This window comes from Diabrotica undecimpunctata, chromosome 5, assembly GCF_040954645.1.
Source record: "Diabrotica undecimpunctata isolate CICGRU chromosome 5, icDiaUnde3, whole genome shotgun sequence".
Classification (NCBI taxonomy): Eukaryota; Metazoa; Arthropoda; class Insecta; order Coleoptera; family Chrysomelidae; genus Diabrotica; species Diabrotica undecimpunctata.
In genome coordinates, this window is record NC_092807.1 from 94,264,981 (window position 1) to 94,279,316 (window position 14,336).

At 33.9% G+C, this 14,336-nt stretch overlaps 1 protein-coding gene across 3 annotated transcripts in view; it reads left to right on the top strand.

Moving 5' to 3' along the window:
• Positions 1-14,336, top strand: part of nompC (no mechanoreceptor potential C) — a 160,044-nt gene that overhangs the window by 14,595 nt on the left and 131,113 nt on the right. For all 3 annotated transcript variants that reach the window (XM_072532233.1, XM_072532230.1, XM_072532232.1), the window contains exons 2-3: positions 872-1,119; positions 6,742-6,843. In XM_072532233.1, coding sequence (XP_072388334.1) covers positions 872-1,119; positions 6,742-6,843 — 350 coding nt within the window. The remainder of the gene's footprint in view (positions 1-871; positions 1,120-6,741; positions 6,844-14,336) is intronic.

Here is a 14,336-nt window from a genome sequence, read left to right on the forward strand (position 1 = left end):
ATACACATATTTTATTATATTTTTCTCTTTTTATTGCGAGCTATGCCGATATCTTTTACCTTTATATATATATATATATATATATATATATATATATATATATATATTAACTGAATCCTGGCAAGACTTTTATATCAAATGCCAAGGCAGCTGCAGTCTCAACTCTATTCGGAGGAATAACTCACAGATTAACTTCTCTCTTATCGGAATCAAAACAAAAAAAGAACCAGTTCATAACCGAGCTCGATCATTTCCTGTGACTTCATTCAACAGCTTCTATTCTTGTGATCAATTGCTAAAAAAATACTTCAGTTACTCCTGCTCCTTATTAAGTCGACAGGAAAGTTTTTAAGACTCGGAAATTTAAAGATAAATCAAAACGGAAATATCAAAAAAAATTAATTGTGTAAACAAACTTTATCGTCCTGGAACACCGTATTGAGCGTTTATGTTTACAAAGGTTTGTGGAGTCCTTTCTATTCTCTGGTTTTGTTAATCTTTGAGTCAAAATCTTTCATGAAAATACTAAGCTCGTGTTTCTTTTTGCAGAGTCCTTGAGTATAATTTTTTCTACCCCATTTCTGTGTTTCGGATTGCTTCCCATACGTATTAATATAAGCGGCTATAGTTACTTTTTCAGAATCTGACCATCTTAACTTACTTACTCCAAAGATATATCAATTTATTCCAAAATTAGAAAAAAGATAATAAAATTAAAAACTATTGCCGATATTTAAAAAATATGTTTCACACATATAAAATATACAAATCATTTATTATTTCCACCAAACAGTTTTAGCTTATTTTCATTCCTTCTATTTTTCCCTTATTAATTTAAACCAAATTTAATATAATTTTATCTTTGTATTAGGCAACGTTAAGGAGCCCAAAGAAAAGGAAAAGGATGAAACCACCAGCAACCCCGAAGCCGAAGAAGGGACGGTGTCCAAACCACAGAGCGCTGGCGCCAACATTAGGGATGCTGCTCAAAGGATCCTGGTGCTGTGCCAAAAAGGAGAGTGGGGTCCTGTGGAACAGATCCTTAAGTCTATGGAAAAGGCGATTGCCAACGCTGGTGAAGATGCCAATAATGTTCCGCTTGCTGGAGTATTGGATCTGGTAATTATTATTAATTATTTTTGTAAATATTTATAGTCAGATTTGCCTGATGTTTCGATTTCTAATTATTTTAATTTATTCTGCTGATACATTGATATACATATAGGGAAATGTAGAAACGTTTGGTATGCTTACAGTTTACAATTTATCACCACACAATCAACCCATTACTACTATTTATCAAAATCAGTTTCTGTTCATTGTGCATTTCCCTAAGCATAACCCCAAAATTCACCCTTTCAATTTGCTAATCATTTTCCTGATGTTCGCCTGTATTACATCGCAATTTTGCATACAAAAGGCAGTACAAAGAAACTAATCGGTCTAATGGAAATATCTACAAGGGTGAGTAAATGACAAGACCCTATTATTCAAATTATGTCGAATTAAAATTAAAATATCTAAAATGGATCGCTAAAGACTATTCATTATTATAATCAGATAAAGTAAGTTTTATCTGTTGGAAGTTTTGAAGAATAACTGGATTATAGTCAGATACTTAAAGAAGTAAATAGTGAAGCGAAATAGGACTAAGATTAAATTTTAATAAAAGGAAGATTATTAAAAATATGTGAATAAAGCACCGGAATCATAAAGTTGCATTCCGTTATTTTGTCTTGCAATGGGACACAACAAACAAAATTGATTTCTCATGCACTACTTGTACAGCTTGACAATAAAAATGAGATATTATTAGAAATAATAATATAATCGAATTCGTTTTAACAAAAAACAAAATATTTCCAGATTCCAAAACCCCAACATTAAAGGTTAGAAAAATCATGATACGGCCTTGCAATTATGTAATAACATCAAGTCGGAAGTTGTGCCTAAAAGAAGGGGAGTAAAAATTGCATATAAAATAATAAATAATAAAAAAAGTAATATTTTTATTATATTATAGAGTGATGGGGATAAGCAGGGTATACCTCTAGTATAGGTATTTCAGAGTAATGGAGAAGTAGTTGGAGATGCATGCAATTAGCATGTAATTAAGGTTTGATGAGGTTTCCTAATGTAATGAAGAGATTTCAGTGAAACTAAAATTAAAATTCTCTAAAATAAGAAAAAACTGCCATTAGACGAGATGCAATGTACCAAACTAAATATTATGCAGCTAAAATGAAAGAGGAACAGCGAATACAAGTGTTGGATTCAATTCTGTATGTTTTATAAAAGGATTTAAAATACTTGTTGAACGTATATGTTAGTAAGGATTGGTGACAATATACAGCCCTGTCTAACACCTTTCAATATTTGTACATATTCCGTGAATAATGATTTTTTGCTTTTAAGTTCGAGCAAAGGGAGTTAATAATCCGAATGTATTTTTCGTCGACACCTCTGCCATGTAGAATGGATATAAGAAGACATTAGAATGGGCGTACATTATCGAAAACATTGTTCTATCTACTTTTCCATAAATTCATTTCATGAAAAGTCCCCGAGGGATGTTTTATTCAAAATATCGTCTGTGTCTTTATTAAATTCCTGTTAATTTGTATTTATTATTAAAATAAAATGCTCGATTTTTTTTTCTGATGATAGTTTTTGTAATTTTTACAATGAAATTTTTATTGTTCTGAAGCTATTTTCTTGTGGCATTTTAAATTAATTACTATTTAAATGGGAATAAGCCACAATTTAAGGTTAAAATACGTTTATTGACGTTTCAATTTCCACTTCGGAAATCGTTCTCAAAATACAAACATTAGTAAATTAAACAAATTTTGTTTTTTGTTACTTAGTAAAAAATTCTTCTAATAATTTAATTTTATCTGACTCATCTATATTGACAATTCAGACATACATTAAATTAAACATTTTAAAGTAGACGACTTTAAAATGATATTGCCAATATTGTTGAGTTGCGTTCCTGGGACGACTTTACTTATAAGATAGTTCATTCGATTACATGAAATCAACTTTAACTTGATATACTGGATACTGGATACGAAACTTAGGTGTATAAAAAACCAACACACACCAACAGATATTTAACTTTCAAATCAAATCACAATGTTAATATTAAAAAGGGAATTATTAAATCCTTATACGATAGAGCCAAAATTACTTGTTCTAACGAAAATTCGTTCTTGGAGGAAAAACATTTGTTAACATCTGTTTTATTAAAAAATGATTATCCTTTGTCGTTTATAAATAAGGAATTTTCAACAATCGATCGAATAGAACAAAACAACTTAGAACGAGATCCTACTGCATATACAAGGAATAATACGAGGAAAATAACAGTACCATACATAAAAGGATTATCAGAAAAGCTTAAAAGGATAGGAAATAAATTCAACATCTCAACAACATTCAAAACAACAAACACGTTGAGATCTATTTTGTCCAAAACCAAACCTAATAATGAACAAGAAAGGACAAGGAATTGCATTTATAAAATACCTTGTGAATGCGATCAGTTTTATTTAGGTGAAACATCAAGGCCATTAAATGTTAGAATAAGTGAACATTAATCCTATATTATAAATAGAGAATTTGATAGATCTCAAATATGTAAACACGCATGGGATAATGAACATAGGGTTCAATGGAATGATTCAAATATAGTCCTAAAAGAAACGGATGGTAAAAAGAGAAAAATCAAAGAAGCGGCTCTAATTATGCTAAATGAGACCAATTGTGTCGCGAATTCCTCGGCAGAATGTAGTAGGATCTGGTTACCCATATTTAAAGAGGAAGTTATTAAAAGGAAAATACCAGTATTGGTAAGTCAGTAACATATAGAGAATACATCATTTATGTTTTTTAAATAACAAACATTTAAAATCGGAATTTGGTGCTTATTGAAGGTAAACTAAATGCACAATCAAATACTTACCATATCGGGATAGTATTATGAGGTTTTTTCCTGGTTTTTCCCTCATAATTTACTATGGAATCACTAACAGGAGAATTTTACTGTCATCATGGCATGTATTTGTCTTTTTAAAGACGAATTACATGTTATGATCTTTTCTGACGGATATTCTCAAGTTAAAGTTGATTTCATGTAATCGAATGAACTATCTTATAAGTAAAGTCGTCCCAGGAACGCAACTCAACAATATTGGCAATATCATTTTAAAGTCGTCTACTTTAAAATGTACAATGTATGTCTGAATTGTCAATATAGATGAGTCAGATAAAATTAAATTATTAGAAGAATTTTTCACTAAGTAACAAAAAACAAAATTTGTTTAATTTACTAATGTTTGTATTTTGAGAACGATTTCTGAAGTGGAAATTGAAACGTCAATAAACGTATTTTAACCTTTAATTGTGGCTTATTTCCATTTAAATAGTAATTAATGAAATTTTTGTATATTCTTTTCAAATCGGTTTCTAAAGTGTCTAAGAATTTTTATTATCTTGAATTATTTGCAAAATCGTATGATTTAATACTGTTGTATAATCTTCACACAATGCTGCAATATCTTCTATTAACATTGATAGATATCTTCTGCGTAATTTCTTCTATACGGACTTGATCATTTGTATTTGTCTCACAGTTAATCAGCACCTTTTGTCTTTTTAATAATAGACCAACTGTATGTTAGTTTTATTTCCATTTTATCTATCTGTATCTGTAGAGTAGGGAGGGCGAGTTAAGTTTCACAGCACTTAGGCCACAATTGACCCATTGTGCATCCTCCCAGGGAGCTGTCACCCTTAGCTCATTGTCCATCCTGCCAATTCTAGGAAGGTGGACAAGTCACCAGGAGACATCTCTCTTATGTGGGCAGGTGTTGGCCAGGACTCGCCGAACGCGTACTCTCGTATTAACGATAACTCTGGGCATTCACATAGGACATGCTCTACAGTTTCGTCTTCTCGTTCACACTTCCTACATAGAGGTGTGTCTGCTAGCCCCAGTGTATGGAGGTGTTTGCTTAGTTGACAATGACCAGTTAAAAAACCAACTGCCAAACGTAGGTTTTTCCTGGTCATTCCCAAGTACTTCTTAGATGTTGACTCTTCAAGGTTACTTAGTGTTACCCTGGCAAGTTTACATCCTTTCCCTTCTTCCCATCTTTTTACGGTTTGAGTATGGGAGTGACATTTGACAATTTCCGCGATTGTTGTAGTTGACCAACCAAAAAGATCCCCAGGTCCTAAGAGTCTTAGGCCTGCCGCCTTCCTAGCTAATTGGTCAGCAATGCGGTTGCCTTTATTCCTATTGTGTCCTTTAACCCACCTCAGGATGATGGTATTACCATCCGAAGCTTGGGTTAGTGACTTGTGACACTCCATTACTAAACCTGATGTGACACGTGGTCTATTCAAGGTTAGTAGCGCTTGTCTGCTATCTGTGCAGATGATTATAGTTTTACCTGCTATACCTTTTTGGGTTATCTCTTTTGCGGCTATGGAGATACCAGTCAGTTCTGTCTGAACTACGCTGGCATTTTTGCCCATACCCCACTTTATTCTTAGGTTCAGTGATCTGGAGTATATCCCGCATCCTGAGCCTTCTTTCATTTTGGAGCCATCGGTGTATATGCAATAGGCATTTGCCACGTTTGTCTCCATGTACTGTCCTGTTTCAATTTTGTAGGGTTTGTTGAAGACAAACTTTGGTTCAATTGAGTCGCAGCCTGCCTGTAGAAGTGGTAACGCATCCAACTCTTCTCGCCAGAAACGAGTTCTCAATTGTCCCATTCCTACATCAAGGTTTGCACCAGCTGAGCGCAGTCGCATCATTGTCACTAGCGCCACCTCTTTGACATATCCATTTTATCTAACCGTGCCATTATACAATACTAGCGACTGCCAGACTTGACTGTTTTCATCCGAGATTTTACAGTTGCCATAAGTATTTTAATACTGTCATAAAAAATAATGATCTCGCTGTCCATTCGTTGGCATTTTGACATATCTTGACTATATTGATAAAGATAATCCATTTATATTAAAGCAGCACGCCGTAGTACATATCAAATTTCGCAACACGGCGAGACTTCTATGTCTGTAACAAATGTTAGCCGCAGAGATTTTAACTGACAGGCTAAATGTTGTATTTTCTCTGCTCTATTTGTATTTGTGGATCTTCAAAAAACCTGTGAGTGTCCCGGGCAACAACCTGTGAAAAGCAATAGAAAATTATCGGGCACAAAATTATATCAATCGTGTCACTACTAGGCCAAACAAATTATCAAAAAAATCTCGCAGGCTTCTTGCACCGTTTTTCTATCTATCTATACAGCTCTTGCTGTCCAATTTTGGACATAGGCCTCCTCTTTCTTCTTCCACGTCTCTCTATTATGGGCAGTTTGTATCCACTTCGGGCCTGCGTGTTTCTTCAAGTCATCTGACCATCTCATTTGTGGCCTTTCTCTTTTTCGTTTGTAACTATATGGTCTCTAGTTTTAGAGAGTTTTTTTCTAGAGTTTAGTAAAATAATTTTAAATTCAACCACGATGTAAATAAAATATTTAGAAAACGAAATTTAGATTAAATATATAAGTAGCCTATCTTACATCATATAAATTATTTAAATAATGATTATTAGAAAACCTCATATAAAGACACGCTTGAATAAAAGATCATTTTTATTCCGCTGAATTTTTTACTTCATCTATTGAACAAACAAATGAAATGATTTGTTGTTTCTAGGTTACCGGGATGACACCTCTCATGTATGCAGTAAAGGACAACAGAACATCGCTGGTAGATCGTATGATTGAACTGGGATCTGACGTTGGGGCAAGGAATAATGTAAGTATACGACGACATATCGTTCTAAATAAATATACAGCTTTAAATTGTTACTGAAATCCACAATATTGTTGAATTTAATGACTAAATAAAATAATTTTTACTAAGAAGAACTGTAAACATTAATATTGGTAGAGTAAACGATAAAGAGGCAAAAATAAAAATTAAAACAAATACAAACTTGACAAAAATCGATCAATATCAGTCCGTATTTTTATATTTTATAAAACGCAAATCTGGATTTCTTTTAGTAGAAATATAGGGTGTTTCAAGTAAACCGTAAATTATACTTTGAAACCTCAGAATTTGCACTGCAAAACGGTTGTTGATCTACAATATATGTCTAAAATATTGACAGTTTAATCTTCTTTAACACTTCCGATAATACAATAAGTCGCCATCAATTTTATTATTTTTCATGGAATATTCTGCATATTTGTGCACATTATCTTATATTATATATTATTTAGCTGAGTAATTTTGTTCCATCTGCATTACAAGCCCTACCCACCTCATACGTCCTATCTAATATACTGTACGATATCTGATTCCTGGCATATTCTATAAAGTTTGAAGTTATATCGCCTTCTCGACACTGCATTGTCATTCACCACTCCATTACGCCTTAGTTCTTTTCTTTCGAAACATCCCAACATGTTTTCATTACTTTTTGTTAGAGTCCAGGTCTCTGAATCATATATTATGATTCTAGGCGTATTATGGCTTTTTAGAGTTTTACCTTTATATTTCTTGACATATTTGAGGATACAGTGGGGCGAAATCGATATAGAATACTACAACTGATCCTTAAAGGCAAAATAGAAGACTGTAGAGGTGTAGAAATAAGGTTTCTTTGTTAAAAAACATTTGTAAATGGACTCAGATATTAAATGCAGGACATGTAGCAGAAGATCGAGAAGCCTTCGCAACGGTGATCGTCAACGTCGGATAATTCTGATTTGGTACGTGAAGAAGAAGAATTCAGGATTTAAGAAGAAGATTGAACCCAAAATAGCACCTGTTGTCCATGCAGATTCTGCGGTTTATCTCTACGGTAGTGTTATTTTCACGGTTGACGAGCGATTCCAGGTATTTATACAAACTCGTTAACTGCTTCGATAATGTAGTTTTCTATAACAAGTGGCCGTAGAATTTGTGTGAATAATTACCTGCGGTTTTCCTCCGTACGCTCCAGATCCTTCATCGGTTGTAGAGCCGTCAGTATGCTAGAATTGATATACCATTATGAGATTTGTTTTATTCTACTAAACGCCGTATAAAGGGACGTCAAATCAGGCGACCGCCCGAGACTCCAAATTATGAGAGGCGCCAATATAAAAATATAATATTTTCTTCATTGAGACTTATATTTATACCAACAAGCTGAGACAACTTTGTACTACAATTTGATGAAGAAGATCAATAAGCAGTTCTATTCTAACCTAAATTGTTACAGTTATCATTTTAAGAAATATATTTTCATTCAGTAATGTTTCTATAGGTACTAATTTACTTACAGTAATATTTATACTTTACGCAGGTATTTTAAGCTCGTACATTGCTCTGATTTTTCGATATTTTCACCTCACTTACTCGAATGGTTTTGTCTTCTTGAGCCTTCTTTCTATATCTGTGTTGTCCAGGAGAAGCTGGCACCTTTGGAAATATTTGTTCTACTGTCTTTACGGTAACTTCTATGGTAAATCTCTCTATTACTTCAACGTTGTTTTGCTGGCGCTATTTCCAGAGCTGTGCGCCGTGTTTCCATACTGGTTTTGTATTTGTTTGTAAATCAGTAGTTTTTTATTGATTGGTAGTTTATAATTACTTCCAAGAATTTCCAGGTGTTTTGCAGAATCTGCAAAAGGGACATGAATTATCGCTATCTTTTATAGATGAAGTTGACATGCCCTGATTTTATATTATTAATTTTCATTCTCCATTTGTACAATGATCGATTTTGTTCACTAAGATCTGCAGTTTACTTGCAGTTTCTTTATCTTCTTCTCCTTTTAGGATTAGCTTGATCGCCAGCGAACGTGCCTATCATATCTTCTTTAGGGCTTAGAATATCAATAGTGTATACTATGTAGAGTTGCGGTCCCAGTACACTACTTTGTGGTACCCAGGCTTTAATTTCTTTCATAGGCTTCCTCAGAAGAAAAATCAGAAAGATCTGTTTAAAATGTAAGATTCTAATAACAAAGCCTGTTATTTAGGTATTAGGTACTCTTTTTAGTTTGTGGATGAGGCCCTTATGCCAAACTCTATTAAAAGCTTGAGCAGTATCCCGAAAGACCATAGAACAAACTTTCTTTCCTTCCAGTGCTCTTTTTATTAAATTGGATATTCTATGTATTTGATCCAAGGCCTAATGACTTTCTCTGAAACTACAATGATAAGATGGTATGAGGTTCCCTTTCATCTATTATTGGTTTAAATTTTTTTAGCAATAGTGTATCAAATAGTTTTGATAGTAAATTCAACAGAGATTTGATGATACTTCATTTGTCGGTTTACATAGTTTTGCTATCATTAGGACTTCTGTAACTTTATAGTAAATCGGCACATGTTTAAATGATGCATTTAATAAGTGAGTAATTTTTACTATAGTTTTTTTAAGCTCCTTTAATATTTTTCCTGTTACTAGATCGAACCCAGACGCTTTTCTGGGACTACCATTTAAAACTATCTTCTTTAGGACTTCTTTAAGAGTAACAAATTTAATTTTCATTTCGGCTTGGTAAATATCATTCAGTTCCTCAAAATCATCTTCTCCGTTTGGTTGGTATGTTTTTTAAATGTTCTGCAAATCGTTTAGCTTTTTTCATTGTTTTTGGCCAGGCTACCGTATGTATTTCTTATTGGAGGGTTGTACATGATGCGTCTTTTCAGTTTCTTACTAGCCTTCCATAGTGAATAATCAGTGGATTTAAGGAGAAGATTGAACCCAAAATAGCACCTGTTGGCCGTGCAAATTCTGCAGTTTATCTTTGCGGTAATATTACTTTCAGTGTTAAGGAGCATACAAATCCATTCACTGCTTCGATGAAATCGTTTTCTATTACAAGTGGTCGTAGTATTTGTTGTTGCGTGCTTATTTTCATATACTTCGTTTTGTTGGTCTTTATTATTAAACTCATTTTGGTAGCTGATTCTTTTAATGATACATACGCTTCTCATACAGAGTGTTTTCGTTTTTCCAACTAAATTAGTATCATCAGCATAGGCAAGGATTTGCACCGATTTATTATATATTGAACCAATGATTGTGATTCGTGATATACGTATTACTTTTTTCAGACCAAGAATGGACAGTATACAGAAGAGATGTTCTTCCTGGCGCAGCCCGATATTTGTTTTAAACGATTCAGACAGTTCACCCTGAATTCGTACTCTACATTCAACTTTTTCAAGAGTTAGTTTTGTTAATTTTACCAACTGATTTGTTATTCCTAACTCTTTCATTGCTTTGAACATTTCTCTTTTATTCACAGGTAGGTTGCTTTGTAGTCTATAAATATGTGATAAGTATCAATGCTATATTCTAGTGTTTTTTCAAAAATTTGTTTCAGGATTGCAATCTGATAAATTGTCGAATTACCACCTCTGAAACCAGCCTGATATTTTCCTATTATCCGTTCTGCATATGGTGCCATACGGTGACATACTACTGTGGAAAATCTTTTAAACGCTGCATTTAGAAGCGTAATTTCTTTGTGGTTAGAGCATTCAAAAATATCTCCTTTTTTGTGTATGGTGCAAAGTATTCCAATATCCAATCATTGGGGAGGTATTTCTGTGTTCATATTTCTTTTATAAGCCACTTTAATGCCATTATGATATGGTGGCCACCTTCTTTATATAGTTATGCTAAGAGATTATCTTATTCATCCATAAGAAGAAGACTTCTGGATGACTCGAGAGGAGTGGCAACTGGGTATCGGAAGACGTAGGAGAACGTAGAGGTCTAGGTTACCTTTTGTATTCTTTTGTTCAAAATATTTACTAGCGACTGTCATATTGAGTGCTGCTCCTAAGTTTATCAGTCGTAATCCATTATCGCTACTGATGTTGTGTAAGCTTGGCTTTCCTCTCATGGGCATGAAAACTGGCTCTTGTCCTATTCTTGCATTCATGTCACCTAATACAATCTTAATGTCATTTCTGGAATATCTTTTGTAGGCTCGCTCTAGGTCTTCGAAGAACTATTCTTTTAATTCCTCTAGTTTGTCATCAGTTGGAGCATGCACATTGATCAATTTTTTTTTCACGCAGGAAATTTTTGTTCACTAAGTTCTTTCTTAAAGTAGTGTATTGCTGCGTATTTCAGATTTGGTTTCTACTATTATAAAGTTGATGACAATGATGTCAAAACCTGTTCTTAATTTTGTTAAATAAAAATTTATTTTGCAATTTGTGGTTCAATTTTTTGAGAATATTAATCGTTATTACCTCACAAGATACATTAGACAAATACTTTTCATTATGAACCAAAATATTGTTATGTAGTTGGTCAGTTAAATCATTGCTTATATACTATATCAGAAACATGTGTTCACCAAATAATCTTTAGAATGTTTAGTAATATAATTAGTTTTTTTTTTTCCAAAAATGTTAATAATTCAGACAATTTATCTACGCCCATAAGTATACACTTCATATCGTGTGGCAAAATCCTCAATCAAACCTTATATTTAGAAATAATCGATTGCAGAATGTTAGATTATGGGAATAGTAATTTATGAAATTCAACCGTATTTGCAGATTAATGCAGGTTTACTAACGAATAACCAATATCGGTCGTTTTAAAATGATTGGTAAATTACGAAAATTGTTAGGGAGTGGTAAGCCCAACATATACATCATCATCGAAGGTGATGAAAAAAATGAATGTATCAATTTTTTAACGTGATAGGATTTTACTATTTTTAGAATACATTTTAATATTTTTCTCCGAAATAAACTAAATAACACTTTTTACAACCATTCAAAGGTTGCAAAGCACTTTACAGTGTTGCTACTTAATATTCTGTCGTTAATTCTAACTTAATATTCGTTAATTATTCTTCTTCTTAAGTTTCCTATCTTTGAGTGATGTTGGCGAACACATTGACATATTAACGGTAGCTCAAAATAGATCAATTGACCTTAGACCAGTCCATTTCCGAAGATTGGCCAGACAAGATATATGTCTGCATCCAGGGCATGTCTTGCTCTCAATCTCGCCTTGTAAAATCAACTGTAGAACTCGGTATTTATTAGTACGCATAATATGACCGAAGTAAGCCAATTTTCCGTTCATGGTTTATAATGGTTAATAATTTCTGTGTCTTTTCTTAGCCTCTGGATAATAATTAGTTGTGTAGAATATATGAGACCCTTAACATATGTCGGTAGCACCACATTTCAAATGCCTCTAACCGCTTTATGACATCTTCTGTGAGACTCAAGCCTTCTACTTACAGTATATTGATATCTAATGATAAGTCGCAGAGAATCTTCCTAAGACCGTTAAGAGAATTTCTGGCTTCTTCAATATAAGTTTTTATTTCGTAGCTGTGATGCCGAGTATTCTTAATACTGCAGCCCAAATAGCATATTTTCTCCACTTTTTCTAACGGTGTATCGTTTATTGCAATTTGAGCATTTCTGTTGGTGTTCTTACTAATGATCGTTATTTTTGTCTTTACAATTTAGTTTGTGACGGGTAACTTTTTTAGACAACAGACTCGGTATATTTTGTTATTGGCTTTATGGTAAATACCCACACAGCCAGACATAATTTTTTAAAAACAGATACAATACAAGGATTACACAGTGATTACACTCTTCTCGCCTAGGGGCCGATCAATGCATTTTTATAAACGATAAAAGCTAAAAGCATCGGACAGATAGGTATACATACATTAAGGAAAGACATCAGGTTTCAACAAAGGTGGTTTTATTTGTATATTCGTTGTTCTGACGAAAGACAGCAAACAATCGTTAAAAATATATTCGAAATAAATAAATAACAAAATAAAATTAGATCCTAGGTAATACAATAAAAATCAAAACGTCAATCCTAGCGACGACGACATTGACGGTGACATGACCAAATGTTTAATATCTGCGAAAAATAAAATACAATTAATGACATAAAATTTAAATGGTAATTACGGTGTGTTAATACACAGACGGGAAGAGACAGGTCGAAGAAATAGAGATGATACGGGCTAATCAACACTCAGCCCGGCGAAGAACGGACGGTGACTAAACAGTACTCAGGCACAGGAAAAAAAAGGTCTGTTTCAGGTCAAGACCGGGTACGAAACTGCCACTAAATCAATACTCAAGCAAAAGCGGTTGGCCTTCAGTCAATATTCTAGGGCCAGTAAAGTTGTTGTCAGATCAATACTCCGATGAAACTCCGGACGGGTGGCCTCCAGTCAATACTTAGAGGTCCGGTGAAGTTCCCATTAGATCAGTACTCTAGCGGCGTGTGCTGTTTTATACGGTCGTACTCGTTCCATCTCCTCCAGATCACACCGATGGGGGTGGGACTTGCGGTGGGAGTCCGTATGTACGAAGTACGAAGCACTGACGGAACAGGTGCGATGTTCATCGTTTCAGACTGTATTTATAACAAGTTTCTACAACATTATCCATCATCCTTTGGAGCCAATGCGCACTCTGTCAGCAATACGGTATCGTCTGCTTGTCTAATAAGTTGGTTATTTACTGTAATACTATCTTCACTGTTGCTGTTTGTTGAAGATATAGGTTTGAGATTAGTGTTATATCCTTACAATCGAGTCCTATTTTCAGGATATCGATTAGTTTCCCATGTGGTACTTTGTCAAATGATGAAACATGTATACACATCACAGATGACATTCCTGGCTTTTCTGTATTAGAACTTATGTGTGGTTGAGATATTGATTGCGAAATATATTATATATAAATATATAAATACATATTTGCCTTTGATTCTGAGGAAAAAAGTTTAAATAACATTTATTTATAATAATATTATAATAGTCTCCCGTTTTATACCGCTGTCGCGGCTTTGGGAGTATAGCAGGGTAGTCTGCTATATCTAGGGCCTACGGTATACAAAGAAGGTAACATGGCCAGTGCTACGCTTCAACCGTCTATTATTACCCCTGGTTTTACCCAAGGTACTCATTTTTATTCAGGCTGAGTCGACCTGGGGCCTATAGACATTTTTAAAATGTCTAGATGTTCTTGCCGGCGGTGGGATTCGAACCCCGGACCACCGGCTTGCGAGGCAAGCATCCTACCGCTTGCGCTACGCAGGCCATTTATTTATATTTTAAATTAATATTATTATTATTTTAAAAACAATTTTATTATGACTTGCAAGCTGAAAAGTGCTTCCTTCGTTCCGAGTCCTGCTCTGAATCCAAATTAAAAGTCACTTTGGTGTTCTTCTCATTTGATGTTTATGCGCAAGTGAATGATAGCAAAAAGTACGTTAAGTACATCTT